The 25,447-nt window shown below is 41.5% G+C and overlaps 1 protein-coding gene across 10 annotated transcripts in view; it reads left to right on the forward strand.

Moving 5' to 3' along the window:
• The first annotated feature begins 63 nt into the window (after window positions 1-63).
• Window positions 64-25,447, forward strand: part of MYBPC1 (myosin binding protein C1) — a 94,343-nt gene continuing 68,959 nt past the window's right edge. For 7 of the 10 annotated variants that reach the window (XM_081023955.1, XM_081023960.1, XM_081023952.1 and 4 more), the window contains exons 1-3: window positions 64-221; window positions 20,041-20,073; window positions 22,480-22,521. In XM_081023955.1, the coding sequence (XP_080880081.1) occupies window positions 197-221; window positions 20,041-20,073; window positions 22,480-22,521 (100 nt within the window). In that variant the 5' untranslated portion in view covers window positions 64-196. The remainder of the gene's footprint in view (window positions 222-20,040; window positions 20,074-22,479; window positions 22,522-25,447) is intronic. The other 3 variants (XM_081023957.1, XM_081023958.1, XM_081023954.1) reach the window with 1 other exon arrangement.

Raw genomic sequence — 25,447 nt, forward strand, 5'->3', positions numbered from 1 at the left:
TAACTGTCAGTTTTCGGAGGGTATGCATTGAGAGGAGAGGAGGTGCTATTTTGATTGATATTTCGCTGCTGTATATAAAGCCGAGGAATTCTTCTCCCCCTCTGCTTGTCACACTGGCCTGCATGCTCTCCACTGGACTTGTGGCTCCTTGCTGTTGCATCTGACACATAATTGGGAATAAAGAGGAACAAAAACAATGCCGGAACCCACCAAAAAAGCCGGTAAGTGTAATCATATCTCCCTTACTTGTCTTAACAAAAAGCAAAACATGTGTTTTGAAACCAGCTTGTGACTGAGCAGAGAGATCAGAGAAGGCAAACCTTGGAAGCTGTTATCCTTTGTTGATTCACCAAATTTGAGATCCATGAAGAGAGTCCACTATCACTGAAAACAGTTGAACAACTTAGTGACGAAGGTTAGAAAGCTCAGCTGAACTGGAACATTTTAGTTATGGTTGTGCTGTGCTAGATTATTGTTATTGTTGTTGGTACAATTTACTTTTCTGAAAGCTCCTTTTTAATTACCATGTGTCTGAATGTTTATAGGGGTAGTTCTTTGTGTTTTCAAAAAGTGCATTAAGCTTTACTATTGCAAATGAATCTCATTTGTATGTTAACAGGAAGAGTAGGTTTATAATTCAGTCTTACAATTTACCTTGGATATTTAGGTATTTCTAATAATAGCATCCTTTTTACCTTATTTACTTTGTATCAAATTATGAGATTATTTTTGTGGCTGGCAAAACAGAGATGCTGTCATTATGAATCCAAACTTTGGAGGACTACTGCCCTTCCCAAGCAAAGATTTCACAAAGTTGTAACATATTTAGAATCCAGCACTGCATAATGGGAATATTATCTAGACAGAAATCTTCCCTTTAAATAGTCCGCTTTTTAAAAAAGGTATTGGGAAGAAGGTTCCTCAACTTCAACAGGCGCAGTTTACCAGTAACTCAGATATTCACTTATTATATTAATAGCACAATCCTTAAACTGTCTACTCAGAAGTAAACTCCACTGAGTTCAATGGGACTTACTTCCAGGTAAGCGTGTGTAAGATTCCAACTTAAGATCACATGCACACCATACATTTAAAGTCCACGGCTTTCCCTAGGAACTGTATTTTGTCAAGGATTCTGGGAATGACAGCTTTGTAAGAGGTAAACTACAGTTCCTTAGATTCTATGGGTGAAGCTACATGCATTTAATGTGCTGTAAATGTATAGTGTAGAACCCTAAGTCTGCCTTCCTATATTAATGTTTCTTTTCCTACACATATCATCAATCATGTGCATGAATGCTTAAGTTACAATTCGATCCTGTGCATGCTTACTTGGAAGTAAGTCCTATTGCATTCAATGGAGCCTACTCAGTGGGCATAGGATGCTAGATTTCATCTTTTTCCTCTAAGCGAAATCTGCCCAGTTCCCTCACCCTCTTGTATAGTCCACTCCCTATAACATCTTGGTTGCAATCTTCATAAGGTCACTATATGCAATACAGTGGTACCTCGGGTTACATACGCTTCAGGTTACATATGCTTCAGGGTAGAGACTCCGCTAACCCAGAAATATTACCTCGGGTTAAGAACTTTGCTTCAGGATGAGAACAGAAATTGTGCTCTGGTGGTGTGGCGGCAGCGGGAGGCCCCATTAGCTAAAGTGGTGCTTCAGGTTAAGAACAGTTTCAGGTTAAGAACGGACCTCCGGAATGAATTAAGTACTTAACCCGAGGTACCACTGTATAGCTTTTCCTATATGGATTTTATGGTGGGGGTGAAAAACGTATATGCTATGTGTATACACTATAACCTAGGGAAATTCACAAAGAAAAAACCAAACTTGTAAAATCCCTCCTTATTACCCAGTAACTTTTCTGCATGGAGGTGATATTAACAAAACTTTTCCCCTTCATTCCTTTGGAATGTTGAAAAAGGATATTAGTAAGCTAAGGAGCTAACAGCAATTTTCTTTGTGTGCTATGTTTGCTTCATGCTCAGAGCATAACTCACTTCCATATTTAGGATCAAGGATATATCCTCAGGGCATATTGGATGGTGGCTCTGTGGGGTTTTCACCTTGTCTGTTAGCGTGTGGCATGGATGTCTTGAGTGTTTTACAAGGTAAATCAATTACTGGTTCAACCTTTGCCTTTGACATGGTGGATTTTGCTTGTCCCTTCTCATATTTTCTGGATGATGTGAACAAACTTACTGTACAGTATTAGGCATATATTGCTTATAGAAGCCTTTGCATGGCACAGAGGATTGGATCAGCTAATTTTCAGAATAAGTACAGGCCTAGAATCTACCATGCTTTTCTTGATAGCAGTGTTACCACTTCAGTAAGAACTGTCAGCTTTGGGTTGCTGTTGTCTCAAAATGTTTCCAACAATTTTTTTGGGAAATGGATTGAAAGTGCCTTTTTATCATATGTATTACTTACATGGCCAGAGATATACTGCAAAAGCGTGGAGCCAGTGTGGTGTAGTGGTTAGAGTCTCGGACTAGGACCTGAGAGATCAGGGTTCAAATATTATTATTATTATTATTATTATTATTATTATTATTATTAATTTCAGTACATCCAGAAATCACAGGATGGTTTAAAATATAAAACACAAAAATACAAAACATAACAAACAAAAACAAACAAAATAATAACCCTCCTCATACAGTTTAAAAGGCCATAGATTGTTCACCGTAATTAGTCCAAGGTCTGGGAGAAGAGGAATGTTTTTGTGTGGTGCCTAAAGATATGTAACGAAGGTGCCAGGTGAGCGTTCCTGGGGAGAGCATTCCACAAGTGGGAAGTCACCACAGAAAAGGCCTGTTCTCGTGTTGCTGCCCTCCGGACATCTCATGGAGGAGACACACGAAAAAGAGCCTTTGATGATGATCACAGGGTCCTGGTCGTTGCATATGAGGAGAGGTGGTCTTTGAGGTATTGTGGTTCTGAGCTTTTAAAGGCTTTATACAGGCATGGGCAAACTCCGGCCCTCCAGATGTTTGGGAGCACAATTCCCATCATCTCTGACCACTGGTCCTGTTAGCTAGGGATGGTGGGAATTGTAGTCCCAAACAACTGGAGGGCCAGAGTTTGCCTTTGCCTGACTTTATATGTCAAAACCAGCACTCAGAATTGAGCCCAGAAACTAACTGGCAGCCAGCACAGTTGGGCCAGGATTGGTGCTATATGTTCATGTGGTCTTGCCCCAGTAACAACCTGGCCCCTGAATTCTGCACCAGCTGAAGTTTCTGAACTGTCTTCAAAGGCAGTTGCAGTAATCTTACCTAGAGGTTACTGGAGCATAGACAACAGAGGTTAGGCTATCCCTGTCCACACAGGGGCACACTTGAGCCACCAGTCGAAGCTGATGGAAGGCACTCGCATGTCACCAGGGCCACCTGAGCTTCAAGGGACAGCAATGGATCCATGAGTACCCCCCAAGCTGTGTACCTGCTCCTTCAGAGAGTGTGTAACCCCATCAAGGGCAGGCATCCTCCAATCCATCCAGTCTGGGGAACCACCCACAAACAGTGCCTCAGTCTTATCTGGATTGAGCTTCAGATGGATTGGCTCTCATCCAGTCCATTACCAAAGCAAGACAACGGTCCAGCACATCCACTGCCACACCTGCAGATGTAAGGAGAGGTAGACCTGTGTGTCATCAGCATATTGCTATCACCAGTTGGCCATTAAGCTCACTTGGTGACCTTGGACCAGTCACTCACTCTCAGCCTAACCTACCTTATGGGGTTGTTGTGGGGTTTAAATGAGGAGGTGAACCATGAAGCTACGGTACTTTGAGCTCCTTAGAGGAAGGGGTGGGATAGAAATGCAATGAATAAATAAAAAATAAAAATTGCATTATTTTCTTCCCTTCCTTTTGTTTTAGTTTTATACTCACTTCTGGCTAAGTATTTCCTTGAGGTTTTCTAAGATTGTTTAGACTAGGGCTGGGCAGCCTGTGGTCTTTCAGATGTTGCTGAGTCCAGCAAGTGTAGCCAATGTTCAGGTTCTGCACCCCTGATTCATACAGAATTCCAATCTTCTGCACCAAGTAAAGCATTTACAGCTGATAATACCATACCCTTCACATTAATTTACAAGGTTTAGAGCTTATTAGCGTTCCTTAGTTGCGTAGATTAGGAGTTTCAAAATTAGGATGTATTTTTGATGCAGTCAGAAGCAGTACAAAACAGATATATATTAAAGGGATTTAAAAATAATTTTTAAGAACAATACTTATTTGTGCAATAGGAGCATCCCAAATCTGCTAACTGACTTTAAATTTCTGACTTGAAGCCTATGTTCAAACTTTGGTCACATTTTAGGGCAATCCAGCTACAATGACTTAAGAAAACTTGGTACTGTACTTCCAAAATTCTGAAACTTTGAGGTTAAACCTCCTTAAGGGACAGAACCTCACTCTAATGTATGACAAGCAATCTGCAGCTCATGAGAAATGTTCATCAGCTTTCAGGTTTAGTTTTAACAGATAGTTTTTTGTTCTCATTAAATCGCTACTTAACTTCAAGACAGGATGACCTAATTGGCAGAGTTTGGGGAGACATAGCAGTATTGATATTGGGAAGAAAGTTGTTCAGGATGATCATTTAGGCCTTTGCAACTTGACGGTGTCATGGAAACATTGCAGAGTTTGTGAGGAACTAGCAAGTTGCTTTTTTGCTGCTCTGTCAAATATTCTTCATTTGTGTGTATGTGATTTGATGGAGAATTTGTTCCAAGCGATATGGCTGCTGGGCTATTTAGTTATTAAGTTTTCTGTTCTCGGGAGAGAGAGAAGAGGTTAAGGAGCTTTCTGTGGGATATAAGGGTTTTAGCACCTCAAGTGGGATCCTGCACCTTACAGGACTGAGCCCTAGGCAACTAGTGTTGACAAGGCTGCAAGGATCAGTTTGCATCTTGGCATTGCTGCTTAGCGCTGGAGGACAATAACGTATGAAGTATCCTACCCAAAATAGCTGTACCAAATGTGCACACGAATGTGAGAGAACCTAAATCTGCACCCAAACTACCGCCAGCCTGCCTTGTAAAGTATCCTGTTTGCCGTACAGACAGCTGACATATATCTTAACATCAATTCTGTTAGAGATGGTATGACACTGGAGATAGTACTGACTTTTATTTATTAGTTTAAAACATTACCCTTCATTGCAAACCAATCTCAGAGCAAGTTGTGATTAAAACCGAAGCATAGAAGACAGGGATAGGGGATCTAACGTCAGGGAGCTAAATGTTGCCCTCGAGGCCTCTCTGTTTGACCCCTGTAATTCTCCCCAGGCCATGTACACATAAACCTTGAGTGCTTTTGTTTGTGTCCTTGAACTGTGATAATGTCTCTTGCTTGCCTGGAAGGAGGATGGAGAGATGTGTGCTTGTGTGTGCATAGAAACCTCTGGCATTTGCATGGTTGAAATGTAACTACTCTACAAAGAGAAGATTCACACCCATTGCTCTGCTTACTTTTGTATCAGTCCCCTGCCCACCATTACTGGTATGGTGGTCATTTTTCATGGATAACCACTAAAAGGTGGCCCTTGAACTAAACAGGCATGTTCCCACTCCAATCTGCCATATTTAAAACCAATGTTTTATTTTTTTAAAAAAGAGGCAGGAAAAAACAAGCAACAATTAATCACCAAACACAAAGCAACAATAACCAATGACCTCAACACTAATATATCATAAACTTGAGTTTTGAGCTGGCACAAAACATTCATAACAGTTGGGTCCAACCAAATCTCAAAGGAGAGGTTTGCATATCTCCACCAAGAAGGCCTTCAACCTCACTGCCATATAGAAAGCTTTGTCCAGCTGAGACATGGCCAGGAGAGCCACCACAAAGATTTCAACACCTGGACTATGTGGGAGTAGGTGTTCTTTTTAATATCCAGCACCTTGAACCTGACTTGGTAAAATGTTATTTTATAAAAATCTATTTTGCAGCATGTAGGCAAAGATATATTTTGGCTGACCTGTGGGTTGTTTAACTTGCCGAGTTGATTAAAGCTGTGTGTAAAGTTGATTGCAGAAGAGAATGTTACCTCAGCAAGGCAGGAAGGCTTATGTTCCTATGATGTTTTAATGCTTCCCCATTAAAATATCATCAGAACATAAGCCTTTCTGCTTTATGAGAGCCTCACCATTGGGTCCATCTAGCTCAGATAAATATATGATTGGATCAAAATGTTTCTGTTTCTGGCTTTCGGACACCCCACCCAAAATATCTCTTTTATCTTCTGAGTGTTCAGTTGCCATTGTTGAGAGATTATTATTAGGCTTCTTAATCATAACCTTTATAAGTGTCATAAAAGCCCTTCCCAGTTAAAAAAGAGATCATGTCATTTGAGATTGTTAGGGTCCCAAGATGGCTACTTAATTTTGCATTAGAGCACAGGCATTAACTTTTTCCAGGGTGAATGTTATATTCCTGGGAGGAGGAATGGTCAGGCTACACAGTGAGGTCAGCAGGCAGGGCCAAGCAAAAGGGAAGGGGTACCCCTTTTCTTTCTCTTCTCTTTGTTCTCTCTCACCTTTATGCATCATCCATCTATTTTATTTCTCTCCCCCACACACATATACAAACACCCACTGGCACAAGAACCCCAGCACCAAATGGAAACTGCTAAATGCACAAAAGTATACATTTCCTACAAAAGAAGGAAGTGGCACAATGCCCCAGAAATTTCTCCTATATAGCTTTGGATGCAGTTGATTTCAGATTTGAACCCTGGTGGCGCTAGCTTTAAAAAAAAAAAAAAAAAAAAAAGGAGCAGGAAGCAGGTCATAGAAGAAGACACTTCTCTGCTGCTGATCAGAGTACATAATAATAGGCTAGACAAAAACAGTTTGACCTGGAATAGGGCCTCTTTTTGTGTTCCATTGAAATGAGATTTATGAGTACACCAGCCTATTTCCAGTCTAGTTTATCTTTTGTCAAAGTGGGCCTAATACCACACAACCATGTCTATGCAGATCATAGATCTTTGGTGTTGGCTGTCTAGTTTTAACATGAAAAAAGAAGAAATAGCCCTAAAGAAAAGGTTAAAAGTACTATAGAGTTCCCCAGATAGTACTGCTTTCAGCTCTCCAGATAACGATACTACTGTTCATATCTTTAACCCCCACTGAACAGTGTTGTGTTGTTGTTTTGAAAAGAATCTGTGTTAAATTCTTTTTGGCAATTTGCCTCCATAGTAGATCCAATTGCAGACAGAGGGCCTGCATTCTGCCACAACACATAGGCAGTCTCTGCCACATTCAAATATTTTCATTTCCACCACCTCCCACACTTCCTTCCGTGATATCAGGTTAATGCTGACCTTCAACCTCCCACTCTTTGCTTCTCATGTGTTCTCCTTTTTCAGCTTGGAAATGAATCCCAGTGAACAATAGCCACCTTAAGTTAACATCTTGCCTATTTTTACAAATTTAGTGAGCAAGCAAGATGTTGGCATTTATTCCACCATCCAGAGCTATGTCACACACTTCTACGGGTTTGTAAGAAAAATGGAACACTTCCTATTTTTCTTTCATATCATTGTCATCATTTGGTTTCAAAAGTATTTTCCTGTGTGTGGTGTGTGGGGGTGTGTGTATGCCTGCCACTTGACAAACATAACTGGAAGGCTCAGCTGGGCATGCAGAGTATGGCTGTTTAGTCTGTGGTGTGAAGTCATAATCCTTTATCCATTTCCCCCCAGGGAAGGGTTGTATCTCAGTGGTAGAACAACTGTCCTGCATGCATTCAATCCCTGACATCTCTAGGTAGGGCTGGGAAAGTCATTTTCTCTTCCTTTTAGAAGGAAAACCAGGTATTAACGTTTGAATGGACTGCAGATGCACCCAGAAATGAAGCCTGAGAAAGAAAGCAATGTCTTCTTGGAGTGAAATTATTCCTACTTTTAGGCAAGGCTGGCCCTTCCACCAGGCAGGGGGAGGTGGCTTCCTCAAGCAGCAGGTGCAGGTGTGTTTAGAGAGTGGCAGTGACATGTCGGAGGACAGAATTGTGTGCCAGACAGCCTGCTTTGTGCTCCTTAAGTTAGCCTGCTGTGTTTGAGGACCTTGTGTTATCACGAGATTCAGCTGCCTGTCTGGTGAGTTTCTGTGCATGGACAGCAGAGGTGGAGGGAGAAGCTCCATCTTGTCCTTTGCCTTAGGCACCAAAACGTCTTGGGCTGCCTCTGTCTTAGGCAGAGATTGCCTTTCACAAAAAGCAGTATGGAGGATACATCATAGTGCAAAGCACTTGAGTTCAACTCTTAGCATAGTAAGGGAGGGCAGCAACAAATGCAAACCACCTTGGTATTAGTAAAAGAATTAAATGATTCACGCTGGTTTAGTAAAAAGCTATTTTACAGTAAAAAGTAAATCCAGAAATCAAAACTGAACGCTTTGAGAGGTTCTTGAAAATGTTTGTTTATATTGTCCTTTTTTTACTGGAAGAAACGTGCACAATTCAATTGACATTGTATTTGAAGTGGATAAGGAAGTTCCTGTACTGAGTTTTTGGCTTTACGAAGCCCATTAAAATCCCATCTGAAACAAAAACAAAAAAGAAAAGAAAAGAAAAGAAACATGTGACGGATAGCTTCATTTTCAGAACACTAGAGGGTGCTCTTTATGAACAGGACAGCTCACAAAAGCTGCTTTTATGCTTCCTTTTGATGCAGCTGTTGGGCAGATAACTAGTCAATTAATTCCCTTCACCTTCATAATCCCTAAATATAATGCTTAAACAAGGTCTTTGGGTGTGTTTTAAAAAATATACTGCACCACGTCTCTCTTCTTCAGTGGTAGGGTATCTGCTTTGTGTGCCATCGGTCCCCGGTTCAATTCTCATCTTCTCCAGGGTTGAGAGAGAAGCCTGCCTGAAATGGTTGAGAGCTGCTGCTAGTCAGCATAGACAAAAATGACCTAGATGGACCAATGGTCTGACTGAGTACAGGCAACTCCCCATTTGCGCACGTTCAATATGTGACCCAAAAAGTGACCAAAAAACATCACAGAGCAGGGTGGGAGCAGATCGGGTGTTTGCAGGCTTTTTCAATGGTGTTTCAAATATACAGGATTTCACTGAAATGTGCGGTGCCTCAGAACGTAACCGCCACATAAATGGGAGGTTGCCTGTATAAGGCTTCTTCCCATCATCCTATGTACCCCTTAAGGAATGCATTCACAGATAGGGGTTGCTGTTAGATCTAGCTTTGCTTATGAACACTTACTTGGAATCAGTACCACAGAGCACTTTTGGCAAGTTGGTATACCATCTACAGCATTTCCTGGATAACCATAATCCTGCCTCAGTTTTTATGTCTTAACATCAACACTGGCCCGTGTTACATACGGAGCTGCCTGTGAAAAGCATACAGGAACCTCAACTGGTTCAGAGCCCAGCAATCATGTTATTATTAACCAGGGTCCAACGTGATGAATGTATCTCATTTATATTAAGATGTTTTCATGGCTTCCAGGTTGTTCTTGCAATCGGGGCACAATTTAGAGCACTGATATGATGTGCTCTAAATGGCCTAGGGAATCTGAAGGACTGTTTGATAAAGCAAGGAAAGATCATTAGATCAAGGTCAGTAACCTTGATATTTGTAAGATAGGTCCACCAACTTCCTGACAGTCTTCCTAGTTTGGGACTTCCACACACCTGCCATTCCAAAGCAAGCTTCCAATAAATCTTACTTGTGGCTATAGTCTTCTATTTTTAATTTTTTAAAAGTGTACCTAGGTTACCATTATACTGAGTCCTGACTCTTTCTAATAAGAAAAAGTTTGCAATAACAAAACAGCTTTCTGCAGCCTGCAGAATATCCTGGGCCAAGAACTCAAGCAGTGAAGGTAAAAGCAGGCAGTGAATTTTTCACTTTTGTGTCAACTGCTGGCCAATAGTACTGTGACATGAATTATATAGCAGCAGTACATAGAAATAATGATATCATAGAACTACATGCAGGGTACACGTGTACCAGGCCCCAAGCCAAGAGGGTGCCAGGCTTCCTGATTTTTGTTTTTAAAAAAGAAGTAAACCAACTGGACATCTATTTAAAAAGTTAGGAAACAAAACATGGAGGCAATGTTCTCAGGCAAATATACTCCTGTTGCTAAGGGTAATCATTTAATCAATGTTGCAAAGCACTGGAGGAAGGAATGCTGACCACCCTCACCTGGGACATGGGAGCGGGGGCCTCCCTGAGCAGCTAAAAAAACCAAGCAAAGCTCATTGTTGCTGGTAGCCTGAAGCAGGACTTAGGAGAAAAGACCACCTGCCTACTGGGGTATGTTTGTTAGCTGAAGTACTTTCCTCTTTGTCCACATTATTTCATTATTTTGCCAAGTGTGTTGCCTTTACAGTAAAAAACACAATTGACCATCTTGGGTATGTTGAAATACATGAAGCTTCCTTCATATTGACATTACATTGTCCCCTCTTCCCTAGTTTTCCATGTTCCCCTCACAGCCATTACTGGTCTGCTTGTCACTTTTACATTATTATTCATTAATATAATTACATAAAAAATATACAGTAAAATGAATCTGCAAATTTCAAACACCTTAAATACTGTAGCATTAAAATTCCTACAGACTGTACTTTAACACGAGGATAATTTTTTGGTTCATCAGGGTTGGCAAAATGGTTTTTGTGAAATGGCACATGTTCAGAGTATTTGCTGCTTGTTGTATATTTGTATTTTGCTTTTCTTCCCAGGAGCTCAAGATGGCATACATTTGTCCTCCCCTCTCACCTTTTAGCTTCACAATAGCCCTGTGAAGTAGGCTAGGATGAGAGTTAGTAGTTCAGATATCAAACTTATGAAACTGCACACATTTAAGAGTATTGGTGTAATTTATCAGGTTTGGTGAATTTTGTTTTGCCTTGGTATTTTGCTGTAAATAACATATGAGATGTTGTTCAAGCAAGGGGGCTGATTTTTTGACTTTGTGCATTTTAATTTGTCTATACATTATCTATTTGTCTTTACATGATCTTGCGTTTCTTCTCAGGAGTTCAAGGTTGCGTATATTATCCGTTCATCCTCACATTTTTATCTTTGCAACCTGTGAGGTATGCTAGCCTAAGTTAATATGTGTGCTTAAGCAGCAGTTCTTGCCACTAGATTGCTGGGACCAGGGACTCAAGAGGGAGAGCTGGAGGTGGCTCCCCCTCCCCCCACATGAGGTAGTCACCTCACTTTGCCTTGTGGTATGGCAGGTCCTGGCAACAGCACAACCAAGCTTAGCCCTGCTCTCCTTCTCAATAAAGTTCAAGTGCTTGAGAAATGAATGAGTGACTAGCGCTTTAGCGATTCAGCAGTTGAGTAGAATGCCACCTGCCCATTTCCCCTTAAATCTCAAAATGAAGAAAATGCTAAAGATCTTACATAAAATGTCTTACATGATTTAATGATGACTTAAAATTCTAGAAGTCACCTGGAATATTCCTCAGGCAGCCAGCTCTTTTTGCAGTGTGGCTGATAAAATTTGTGGCTGTTTTCTTGTTGTGACAACCTCTTTTACAAAAAGTAGTAACTAGAAGTGAGCATCATGCCCTTATTCAGAACTCACCAGTTCCTGGTTATCTGTGAGGTTATCATTTCCTTCCACATCTTGCATGCATTGGTTCCCTTTGAGTACAGAATTGGAGAAAACAACTCTGCTTTACAGTATTCATGGTTGCTCTGTTTAAACAAGGGCTGGCCACCAGTAACCTCCTTTTGCAAGCATTGCTTAGAAAACCCATTCACTATACAGGCATAATAAGAAAGGGCATGTTTATAATACAGATAAATAGATTTGTCAGTCATTTCCTTTCCCCCCCCAAGAGTCCTGGGAAATGAAGTCCTGTGAGGTGAGGAACAATTTCTAACAGTCCACTACAGTTTGCAGCATGGTGTAGTGGTTAAGAGCGGTGGACTCGTAATCCAGTGAACCGGGTTCGCTTCCCTGCTCCTCCACATGCAGCTGCTGGGTGACCTTGGGCTAGTCACACTTCTCTGAAGTCTCTCAGCCTCACTCACCTCAGAGTGTTTGTTGTGGGGGAGGAAGGAAAAGGAGATTGTTAGCTGCTTTGAGACTCCTTAAGGAGAGTAAAAGGCAGGATATCAAGTCCAAACTCCTCCCTCTCCTCCTCCTCCTCCTCCTCCTCCTCCTCCTCTTCTTCCTTTAGGGGAAGCAATGGTAGTTAAAATGTCACAGACCTGATATAGGCTTGTAGTGTGGCTACAGAGTCAATTATATGCTGATATTCTTCAGGAATACAGAAGTGGTGCAAAAGCAGCAGTGGAGAGGCCTTCAGCCATGTAAAAAGTCATTCAGAATCACTGTGGAGATCACAGCTCACTGTCATACTTATTTTTTCTTGCACTAGATGGTGCCTGAATTTTTTCTTTAGTAAGTAACTGTTAGAGATGTGCTGCGAAATGCTAGCTGAGATAAGAATCCGGGAATCCAGCCATATTTACAGTGATTTATTGGTAGCTTCAAAGTATTTACAAAGTTCAAAGAAACGACATCATCACGATCAGTCAGTTGCCTCGAATGGCTCTTTCCATTTCTTCCCCCAGCAGATCCACCTCCTAAAGCCCAGCCCCCCTTCTTCCTCTGCTCTGAGAGTGGCTGGGTCCCGGAAACTGCTCCCCCCTCTCAGATTCATTACCTCCCGACATCCCTTTGTCTTCTTCCTCTTCCGAAGAAGAGCAACTGCTAATTAAAGGCACAGGATCTCTGTAAGTGCCCATTCTCTCCCCCCTCTCCTCCTTCTCTGCCTCCAATTCCCTGACAGTAACCATTATATTGCTGCATGGCACCCCAAGGTGATATTCCAGGGGTTCCAGGTACGCAGGAGTTCCAGATGTGAATAAGGCACAGCAGAGACTGTGGTGTCTTTATGATACATCTTTTGTTTACACATATATGCAACCTGAGTGTATGATAGAGGGGTTCACAGTATAATCCCCCAAGAAGGTCTTGTTTCTCCGATAGTCGCAACCTCTGGCAAAGGTAGAGTTTGAAGTAGAGTTTTAGAGTTGACTGTGATGTGACCTAGGGTGAGAAAGGTTGCAAGTTGAAAAAGGCTGAGGCAGAGCATGATGTTTGCTTTCAGTTTGAATCCAAAGTAGCAAAACCACAAAACCCTCTAGGGGTGATTATGCTGTGAACCCCTCCATCGTAGGTTCAGGTTGTAAATAAACTATATATGATAAAGACACCACAGTCTCCACTGTGCCTCATTCCCAAAAGGAGACTCTGGGTAAGCCCCCTGGAGCCCTAGAAATCTTGTACTACTCAGAGACTGAGGTGGCATGCAACAATATCTATTTATTTATTAAAATTAGTCTTTTCACCTCTCACTTCCGAGAACTGTATAGGATTGCAATGTGCGAGAGGTTGTTATTAACTTCAGTGCAAACTGGAAAACATATCAAACATATCATTAACTTTAGTGGGGCTTTCTCCCTGGTAAGTGGCTATAAAATTGCAGTCATGTTGACTTTTGCAGTTTCTGCATTGACAAATGAATGAATCTGATTTTTCTTAATGAGTCCTGGTTGTTGGGAGAATCAGTCATGCACTGGATCCTTTCAAATGAACCTGTTCTTTTGGCAAATTCACGTGACTAATAGTGCACGCCTAGTCAGGACGCGGGTGGCGCTGTGGGTAAAACCTCAGCGCCTAGGACTTGCCGATCGCATGGTCGGCGGTTCGAATCCCCGCAGCGGGGTGCGCTCCCATTGCTCGGTCCCAGTGCCTGCCAACCTAGCAGTTCGAAAGCACCCCCGGGTGCAAGTAGATAAATAGGGACCGCTTTATAGCGGGAAGGTAAACGGCGTTCCGTGTGCTGCTCTGGTGCCGGTTCGCTGGAGCAGCTTCGTCACGCTGGCCACGTGACCCGGAAGTGTCTGCGGACAGCGCTGGCTCCCGGCCTATAGAGTGAGATGAGCGCACAACCCTAGAGTCTGTCAAGACTGGCCCGTATGGGCAGGGGTACCTTTACCTTTACCTTTAGTCAGAAATATGTCCTGTTGAACTCAGTGGGGCTTACTCTCAAATAAGTGGGGTTAGGATTGTAGCCTAAGATGGGAAATTTAGGCTGCAGTTCTGTGCCTGCTGACCTGGAAGTATAACTGAGTGCAATGGACATCTCAACACAGATGGGATTGGGTTATGAGTAGTGTCATTTTTCTAGAAAAAGGGGTACTGGAACTCACCATGAACATTTCCTTTGTTTTCTTAAAATGCCAATGGTGTCCACCTGAGAGGTGCCAGCTGGGGGGGGGGGGGGACCCTGCTTATGAAAATGTATACTGAATGGATCTTTGCAAAGATGGTAGAGTGTTAGCAAGCTTCACCCAACATCCAGCCTGAAATCCGCACATCTAACCTGAAAGTATTTTTCCCTATCTTAGTCGTGTAATTCTATTTAATTGTAAAGGCATGGCAACCGCAAAAATCAATTGAAATGAAGTAGAAAGCTATTTCATATTTTGAACAGATAGGGATATATAATTAACAGCTTGCTAATATTTCTAATAGAAATTCAAGCAGATGAGTTGTGGCTTACTGCATACATATAAATCAACACATAATGAATTCTGGGAACAAGGCCCCTTGGGTAACCTGGCCCTTTGGGTAAATCTGGATCCATAATCCGCTCCTTGGCAGTGCTAAGACATGAAAGCATTTCTGTGTATACATCTATGTAACAGCTGTGCTTTCACTGTCTTAGTTTGATGATACTCCTGCTAGTCTTATTGCAGCAATGGGTAAATTTCCAGCCTTGTTGCATAGATGGTTGTCTTCAGCTCAGTTGTCCCATATCTGAAAAAGAAACTGTTCTTTTCCTTATTGCCCTGTGGCAGGTGCTAGGAGGTAGGCTTTCCTTCTGCAGCACAAGGACCCCTACAATTCTTCTTATATATTTATAATTGTTTTAGTCATTTTCTATTTTTACACTGAAGAACCTTTCCTGGCTTGATCTGTATTGACATTTCACCAACCTTGGCAGCTGAAGAGGTTCATCATGATTCAATGAGGAAAACTTCTCTCCCGTGGTGATGGAATGCTTTGTCAGGCATTCAGCTCAAAGATTTGATCCATAGTATAGTTCCTCACAACACCTAGCCAGGGAGCCTTATAAGGCAATTGGATGGCAGAGAATGGCATCTGGGAACTCCATAGAGCATGCTGGATCAGGAAAGAACAGAGCAGCCGCCACAGTTTGATGTCCACTTGTCTTTTTATTCTTGGCAGAAAAGTCCATCTTGAGAGATTTATTAGCCTTGGAGACTGTGGGCTGTTAGGTGTTTTCTTACTGGACTTCCTCAGAAGTGAAGCTGACAGCCAAGGATGTCTTGTTGCTGGTAGATCAAGGGCAACTTGAAAGAGGGAATTTGTTGGAGATGTGTTCCTGCCTTCTTAAATTTGGCAGGTGGGGTGGATACTGGCAGCATGTCTTTTGCCTCATGTTCCAACCATCCCCTTTTACCAAGGAGCAGTCCCTATTTTCTGGTGTCTCTTCCTAGTAAAATGACCACTGTTTTGTTTTTGCCTTTGTTGGATGAATAGTTAACATTTCTTAGCATGAGAGGTTACTGTTGTCAATCTTCAGGTTTCAGAGGTGTCACTACATGCATATCCATGCCAGGGATGAGGGATAAATTCAGCTGAATTTATAAAATTTCTGAAACAAGATGAAAGCCGAAAACAGCCATCCTTCAAAATTGGCTCTAATCTGAAATGTCCCGTGCAGTTTTCCAGCCAAACAATGTTTACGAAAATGTGTATATTAAGGGAAAGTGTGGATAAAAATGAATATATTGGTAAAAATAACATACAAAAATGCATTGTATCCGGGGATACAACTTTCAAAAATGGGTACATTAATCAAAACTGCATACAAAAATGTGTTTATCAGGAGATATTCACATAAAATGCTGGTGAATTTTCACAGGGATTTTAAAACAGAAAATTTGCAAATGTGTATAAACAAATTTAAGATTGGGAAAATGAGAAGCTGTGAGCACTGAAATACACAAACCCTTCCATCGCTAAGGAACACTTCAGCACTATGTAATGCCCACAAATGCTGTGCTTTGTCAGAGTGAAGAATTGGGCTACTAGGGTCTGGAGAACCTAGGAATGCTGCTGCCACTTTCTGCATTGTCTAATACTGTTCAGCAGTAATAAAAATTTAGCAGCAAATGGTTACACTTTAAACCTTTCAAACAGTTTTTGTTGCTGTGGCAAAGCAGCATCAGTATTTTTCTGTAGCAACTACTGATAGCTGCTCTTCACTGCAGGCACAATCTGGCTTTTTCCAGAAGCAGTAGTAGACAGACCTGCACCCAATCTGTGACTCCCAGCAACTGGCATTCAGAAGCATACTTCCACTGACAGTAAAGCTTGAACATGGTCAGCAGGGTTAGTAATTATCAACAGCCTTATCTTCCATGAATTTGTCCAGTCCTTTTTTTAAGCTTCCCAAGTTAGTGGCTATCACTATTAAAAGAGTATTCCTATTTTTGTTTGAGAAGTGTTGAAGGATATGCAACTCTGTTCTGAAGGAGGTGTGTCTGACTAGCTTCCCTCATCAAGCCTGATTCCAGCTTAGAGCAGCAGCATAAAATAATTAAATATAAATCATAATTGGAAAATGGGGTCTCTTTATTCTTTCCCAATCACTACTACCAAGTTTACTGTTGGAAAATCTGGCCATTTAAACCACACATGTGCTATTCACAACTGATGGTGAAGTCTATAGATTTTGTCATTTAAATTGAGGTATTTTGTGAAACCAAGATTAAAAATGAATGGGGGATGACCATTTTACTTGTTTTCCTCGACTAGGGCAATTAATTTCTAATGACTGACCCACTTGGACTCTTGCAATGGACAAAATGGGGTATATTCACATTTTAGTGACAGTGCATTGTTTACATTTTTCTTGAATATTGACTTAATATGGGTGATGTTAAATGACCATTTTAAAAGGATCACACCATCCCTAAAGAGAATTCCATAGCCATTGCCTAGTGAAAGTAAAAAAATGCAGGCTTATACACCCTCAGATACAGTACACACACTAAAGAACAGCAGCACATATAATGCCTATTTTATTTGGATTGGCAATTCCGTGCCTAGGTTCTTGGGAGTAGGTTCCATTGAGCATAGAGGTGCTTTTTTCTGATAGCATAGGTTCAACTTAAAACATGCTGAGAAAGAACTTCAGCCAATTGAAATGCAACTTTTAGCTTTGTATTAGAAATGCAATTTTATCTTACAAAGCTGTGTTACCATTTAATTTGTTAGTATGAAGTAGGAACTCCTTCAAAGAAAAGGAAAGAATTGTCCAGCCTAAGCTTGATAATTTTTCACATTCCTCTGTGCTAATTTGTTGAAATAACCTTCAAAGCCTCATTATCACCTTGCCAGAGCAAGGAGGGTCCATCAGTTAACCCGGCATTTCAGAAAATTATGTCATCACTCCTGCTCTGGGGGGGAAAGTATTCGACCTGTTCTCCCTCCACCCCATCCTGAAAAAGGCTATCAGAGTGCTGGAGAAGGTGGTGAAAAGGGCAGCCTAAATTATCCAGGGATAGAGCTCCTTTCTTACAATAAAATGACAGTATATGACAGGATTATAAAGTTATGCATAGTGTGGCAAAAAAAGTGGATAGGATAAACTACTCCAGTGAAACTGGCAGTAGACTGAAGACACACACATTCTTTACTTTTCCGCACAGCATATACTTAATTTATGGAATTCACTGCCCCAAAATGTTATGGCCCTGCCAAGCTGACTTGAAAAGGGGATTGGACAAACTTGCTGATCAGTGACTACGTTTGCATGATAACTAAACAGAACATCCATGTTCAGGGCAATATACCTCTGAATAACTGTTGTGGAGAAGGCAGAGGCAACAGCAGAGGAGGTCTGCTGCCTTCATGCTATGCATCTAGTTGGCCACAGTTGGAAACAAAGTTTTCTTCAAAGTAGACCCATTGATATTAACGAATATGGCTAAGTTAGGGTCATTAATTTCAATGGGTCTCCTTTGAGTAAAACTTGGTTAAATATCACCCAGGGTGTTGCCTACATAGGCCTTTTGTTTCCTCCACGGGATTTTACTGTGTTCTTAAATTATTTCACACATTGTACTGAATTCCCCTCCAACCCATAGTGTTTCTTCTTCATAAAACACACACACAGAAGGAGAGAGAGAGGGAGAGTCAAGATGTACCAAGAATGCATTTTACACTTAAGCCTGCCGCCAGAGGAGAAGGCTTACCAGGATTCTTACTGGAACAGAGAACCAACATCACTAGCATGCTTGAGAATATATTTAGTCTGTAGAGTCTCACTGTGAGTGGCCAGAACTGAAATGTTATTTCTATTATTTGCTCAAGGGGTTTTATAATATCTTTGGTCACATGGAAGAAGCTGGTGTGGATTGATTTTCAGTGTGTAAAGTTTAAGGGTACCTTTACGTGCAGCTCTGCTCAAACCACTCAACATTGCAAGCTAATTGGATAAATATGGAACACCACTTCAAATAGGCTTTCTGCCTGGGGGAACATGAGTTTGTCTGAACAGGGCACACAGAAGCTTCAGCAGCCCTATAAACCTGCTTGATCTAAAGCTGTAGAGCAAATAGTAGCTCTTAAAAAAGTGTTTATTGAATTTTCAAGACAACAACATAAAGACAAGACAAACAGTAAAGAAATGAAGAACGCCAACTACGTGAAGCGTATTATTGCAGTTGGAATAAAATAAGCAGAAAGTTCAGTATAATTTTGCAGCAATTGTAATAAAATAGATTCTGCAAAGGGGCATTTTGGAAGTAAGAGTCATGTATCAGTCAGGGAGCCTCACCACACGGAGACATGTGCAAGCTGGCCAATGTGTATGGTGGTCCTGGACTGCCCAGACGACAAGACACCCCCCCCCCCAGCCTCACTGATGTGTTCCAAAGGAAAGCAGAGCAATACATTTGACACTAGCTTGGCTGCAGGCATTGCTGGAAGGAGGCATACATGACCTTGTCTTAGGGATTCCACTCCAGATTTCTGTAGGGCTTACTCCTTAGCCTTTTCTGTTCCCGGAGATGTCGTGCAAGGCAGTGGGTATGGATTTTTCCTCCTGAAGCCTTTCTCACATGAGAATAGGTGCAAGGCAGTGAAGGCTTAGGATCAGAGTTTTCCTTCTCCTAGATAGGTTAGCACCTCAGGTTGACGAGCCCCCTCTGCTCCTCATTTCCCTCTAGAACATGTGCAGAAACTCCCTTCTTGACCATTGGACCCACTATTAGTCTTGTCCACTCAATATGCTGGAGCCAGTTTTCACATGCAGGGGAAGTCCCTAACTCACTGACAGATTGAGGCCCATCAACTTGCCCTCACCAAGTTTAGCTGATCAGTCAAAGCTGTTTCCCAGGGTGTGGCTGCTGTCACATGCTGACAGCTTCTAGGAGACACAAGTGCAGGGTGGGGACCAAAGGTGGACAAACTACCCCAGAAGGAGCACATGTCTCCCACCATTATCCCTCCCCTAACATCCCATACACCCAAAGTAGAACCATTGAAATAATTGGACATGATTATTTGAGTTAATTAATTTCCTTTCCAACTTAACAAATGTTCTTATGTATGTTGATCAAATATTATTTGCAAAAATGTTATTTGTAAAATAATGATAATGCAAGGAAATAGTAAATCAATTTGGTACTTATTACAGGAAAATAAAAGCAATATGAACCACTATTTGGTGAGATAGTTCGCTGCTTTCATCTGTACAACAATGAAACAATTTGAATAAAACCTAAAAAATTAGTGGGTTATACACAAGACCACAATTAACATCTACAAATCCATAATGGGAAGGCTTTCATGTATAGCATGAAATTCAGAATTTGTCTAGCTCTTCAAGCTGTATTCAGTACTGTTCTAGAACATATGTATCTATTCATATACATTTATGTTTCTAAAAGTGCTTCTTCTATCCTTTTCAGATGAAACAGAAGCAGAGACTGCACCACCTCCAGGTTAGTCATTAGAATTTGTGGTTTTGGTTGATATAGATATGTGTTGTATAGGCTTCATACAATACACAAAGAGGTGACTGTTTATTGGATTAATAACTTCACTTCTACAAGATTAACAGTGCAGTCCTTTGCGGGTCTTCTCAGAAGTAAGTCCCACTCAGATCAAGGGGCTTATTCCCAGGTAACTGAGAGCTTAAACTCATTTTAGGGTGCCATTTACAATGATAATTTACAGTGAGGATGCTAGGAATCCTATATATGTCTACTCAGCGGCAAGTCCCATTGAGATCATTGGGGCTTATTCCCAGATAATTGGGTATAGGATTGCAGGCTTAATTCCCTTGGCTCCCCGGCTCCCCCCACCCCAAGCCCTGGAAATTGTGGGTATTCTAAGGATGCTAGTTCTTTTCTAGGATTTTTTTTTGACAGAAATTGCACATATATGTATTTAGGGAAATTTGGGAGCAAGGAATTGATCCAGTGAAGGGAAATAAGAAAAAGGGAAATATTTTGCCTCTTTGCTTTGTTATATATGGAGGGGAGGGAAAGGGAGAGGAAGAAGGCCTCATGTTAAAAAAGAAGGCCTAAAGAAAGTGCAATATTTCATATTTTAGCCCATGTGGTAGCTGGTGAATATGGAATCTAGTACAAACAACAAGCAAACATAGATTTGGGGTAAATACTTATTAATAATTGAAAATTCACCAGATTTCAAATATTTGAGCATTTCTGCTCCAACCTTACATTTTTGTTTTAATATCCAAAAAAAAAACCTTGTGCAGCTAATACTAACTGTTGTTGGCTTATCCCTGCAATGCATGTATAACATTTCAAAGCACATTTCACATAGTAAACCATGTGATCTGTTGCATTAGAAATCCTTACAGATCTTTTGAATTAAATAACAAAACTGCACAAGAATGGAGTTGGAAGTCCTTCTCTTTTTCTCCCTGGAAAGAAACATCTGTAACACTAATAGTTACAAATGTGGCAGATTGCATAAGTGGTCACTGCTTTCCAGTGGTTTTGATTTAACAAAGAACTTTGACCCTGGAACCTGCTCCAACAATAGTTCTGGAGCAAACACAGTTGATGTTTATCAGTTGATGTTTGGGAGGATATCCTTTGAGCCAGTAGCCCTGGCAGATTCAGCAGAAGCCATGAAGCTTGCACAGCTCTTCTAAAGATGCTAACTATGTCCCACCTGGTATTTGGGAAGGTGTAGAGAGAATCTGTTGATCCTCCTGCCCTTGGCATATCTTTCTGGATATTTCGAGCTTCCTGTGTACACGCATATGCACACACATGCAAAAATGTGAGCACACAAATGCTGTTAAGCCCAGATTGCGGCTGCCGAATCTAGAAGCTTGCTACGTTAAAAGTATAAAGTATGTGACCAAATATGCAGAAGGGGAAGGGGGTAGAAAGAAAATTTGCTACTGCTCTTCTAAAACTTGATTATTATAATTCTGGATTCATTCCCGTGTACATACACTAAATAGGGGAAATGTTGGTGCAGGATAGTTCGGAGTTACTTTCAGGTTGCAATCCTATGCATGTTTTCTGAATGAGCCCCACTGAACAAATATACATAAGATTGCACTGCTACTCCAGGTTCATAGATGATAGATTTGTAGATTTGGAAGGGACTATGAGGGGTCATCTAGTCCAACCCCATGGAATACAGGAATCTTTTGCCCAACGTGGAGCTCGAACCCACAACCCTGAGAGTCTTATGCTCTACTGAGCTATCCAGATTGTTTGCTTATATGTAAAATGAGTGGGACCTGCAAAAAAATAATAATGTTACGCTCTTGAGGGCTTCTGTTCAGGGTTTCAGCCAGCCATGCCCTTTTTCAAGATACTGCATTCCACCCCCCTTCCCCATTCCAGCATCAGTTAGCATTCTGTGGTCACTGAGCATGCTCAGTTCTCATTGGGCCATCTTGGGGTCCCACCCACTCCTGGCAGAATTTTTGTTTGTTTATTGCTGTAAACCTTGCCCACCCACACCTCTAAAGCCAAGTATTATCTACTTTGAATGGCAGCAGCTCTACTGGCTGTCAGATAGAGGCTGCCTATCCATTGCCTGTTCAGTTTCCTTTTCCATGACCTGAATCTGAGACTTTCTGTATCCAAAGCATGTGCCCTCCCACTGAGATATGGTCCCTTTCCTAACTCATTGTTTCAACCAACAGGCATTGACATGCTAATAGTTAATTTCCATTTATATTAATGGTCTAACTCTTTCAGCCTCTGGCAATTAATTCTCTGGGGCGTAGTGGCTGCTGTGCGTGTGCAACATCTAAACATGTTGTACCAGCATTGCAGGCGGGTACGCCAGCACAAATGTTGATGATCTGGGTATTTTCTCTCAAAAAGATGTTGCTTCTACTTCCTACACAGAACAAAATAAACCTGAGGAAGATGGAAATGCACCTAACCAAGGTGAGTGCCGTTGTTCTCCAAAAGCTAGAAGGAGGCAACATATCAGTAGATGCTACAACAGTATAGGTCATATGTATGTGTTCTCTTCTTTCTTCCAGTTCCCCATACAGTTTTGAATTTTATTTCATTTCATTGGTATGATTTCATATGGCTTCCTGGATTCCCCCACCGCCAATGCTTTTCCCCCTTCATTTCCCCATTTACTTGCTTCAGCTGGTATGCCCATTCAACCCATCCTTGGAGAGGGCAGGCCTAACCACAGCCATTTATGATTTAGTGCAGGGGATAGGATGTATTAACAATGTGCAGGTGTAGTTGGACTCCAACTCCCATCAGTCTCAGCCAGCATGGCCAATGGGCAGGGATAACAGAAACTAGAGTCTGGTGCCATTTGGAGGACACCATGTTGGCCTAACCTCTGCTTTAGTAACTTTGACACAGGAATATTGCCTGCCCCTGAAAAGTGTCCAGTAACTTTTATTGATGTGCAATGCTGCTGCCAGGCTGTAGAGAAGAGCAGCAAGAACATGTCACTCCAGCTCTTGCTACCTCTTTGTTTCCTGGTCCAGTTTATTACTTCCTTTATTGCAAAAAGTGCAAGTAGATAAATAGGTACTACTCTGGCGGGAATGTAAACGGTGTTTCTGTGCGCTCCTCTGGTTTCGTCAGAAGCGGCTTGGTCATGCTGGCCACATGACCCGGAAAAACTGTCTGCGGACAAACGCTGGCTCCCTTGGCCTGTGAAGCGAGATGAGTGCCGCAACCCCAGAGTCATCTGTGACTGGACTTAACTGTCACGCGTCATTTACCTTTTATTACATTTATAGTCTGCTTTTCCTCCAAAGAGTTCAAGGCAGCATGCATGTTTCTGCCACTCCCTTAATTAATCTTCATAACAATCCTTTGAGGTAGGTTAGGCTGAGAAGAGAGAGAAAGGCTGGTCCAAGATCACCCAATTAGTATGAGGTAGGCTAGGCTGACAGGCAGTGACAGGCCCAAGGTCACAAAGTGAGCTTCATGGCAGAGTGGGGATTTGAACCCTGGTCTCCCAGGTCCTAGTCTGACACTCTAACCACTATACAACACTGGCTCCAGTATGTGTTTAATTGTAATGGCTCCCAAGATTGAGGTATTACACAAAAATGACATAGAAACCATCAAAAGCAACCATAAATGACAAACACGCATAAGCATAATATTAACTACTCTTAACCACTATAACACTTTTACCTATCAGTTTAAGGTACTAGGTCTTGTCATAAGAGCTTTAAAGGCCTTCAGTATCTGAAAGAAAGCCTTTGTCTACCATTCAAAATATGAGATGCTGCTCTGAATTGCCCTGCCAACCACTTTGGCCAGAATCAAAAGTCCTGTATGACTAATTCTGCATGTCAGGTGGAATCCTTAAGACTTTCTGTCCTATAGTCCTCCATAATGCCCTGCAAGCAAACCACGCCCCCCAGCCTTCCACAACTCTTAGGGGAGCCTTGTCCAACCTGGTGAGCACATGCTGACTAGGATTGATGGGAGTTGCAGTCCAAAACATTGGGATGTTACCAAGTTGGGCAAGGCTGCCTTGGGGTATGCCCAGGGTAACTATTTGTTTCCAAGTAATGATGGGGATGCAATCTTCAGTGCAATCCATACTACATAGTTCTAAATTTTGTGTTTTGAAGCAAGGTATTAATTTGCATTTATGGAATGCTAGATCTCTGTCATCTATCCAATATCTATTTTATTTACAGAATAATTGAATGTACAGCAGCCTCACCAAACTCACTTTGTTATCCTCCAGTGACTCCGTTCTACATTTCTGTTTGTCCAGCACTGTCATGTGTGTCTACGTAACTACCAACGTACTCTCATATATTACATTCCACAATGTGCTTTCATTCATCTTCATTTTTGTGCTGAAGACATAGCTACCAGAACTGCGCTCATTTCCTGAAATAACAACATAAAATTAATGTGCTCATTTCTTTCTTTAGGTTCCATCCAGGCATCCACCCATCTAATAAATTACCTGCATGTTTCATTTTCATTTGTCTAGGTTCTGTGATCTACTCAAACATCTGATTGTTTCCCCTGTGGTTTTGATTTAAGTTTCCATCAAAACTCTGTATTAAATCTCAGCTGTCTTTTATAGACATACGTAGATGTCTATATTTAAAGCTTATGAGCAACTGTAGCAGACCTGGCAAGTGGACATAGATAAAATTTCATTAGTACTACTGGAGCCTCCCCATCAGCAACTTGCAAATATGAAACAGCACACCCTCCTGCTACATTGATGACATACTGCAGGGATGGGGACCCTTTGGTTCCCTAGATGTCACTAAACTGCAACTCGCATCTACCCCAGCAACCATGACCAATGGTCAGAGATGATGGGAGCTAGAGGTACCCCACGCCTGACATACTGTTAAAAAACCATTAGATGTATAGTAAAGAGGAAGGTAGACCATTCCATAGACTTCTGGGGAAGTGTTGTTATCTCATTGATTCTGCTGAATTTATTTGTTTGTTTGTTAAATTGCTCATTAGCCCTCTCCTGCTGCTCACCTCCCATCATGCTGCCTCTGACACTGGAGATACTAATATTTTTATCCAATATTGTCTAATTCCTCCTTTCAAGTCATCAGTTTGGTGACCATCACTACGTCTTCTGCTAGCAAAGTGCTGCCATTTTAACTGTGTGAAGAAGTAGTTCATTTTGTCATTCCCAAATCTCCTACCATTCATCTTCAATGGATGACCCTGGGTTTTTCTCCTTACCTACGTTCTTCCTACTATGCATAATTTTGTATATTATGTTTCCCCATGCTCATTTTTTCTACACAATTTTTTTTTATAGTGAAGCCTTTCCTCCCACCCCTTGATCATTTTGGTTGCCATGTTGTTATGATAATGCAGATGTGATTATATT

Source organism: Podarcis pityusensis, assembly GCF_964106645.2.
Source record: "Podarcis pityusensis genome assembly, chromosome: 10".
Lineage (NCBI taxonomy): Eukaryota > Metazoa > Chordata > Lepidosauria > Squamata > Lacertidae > Podarcis > Podarcis pityusensis.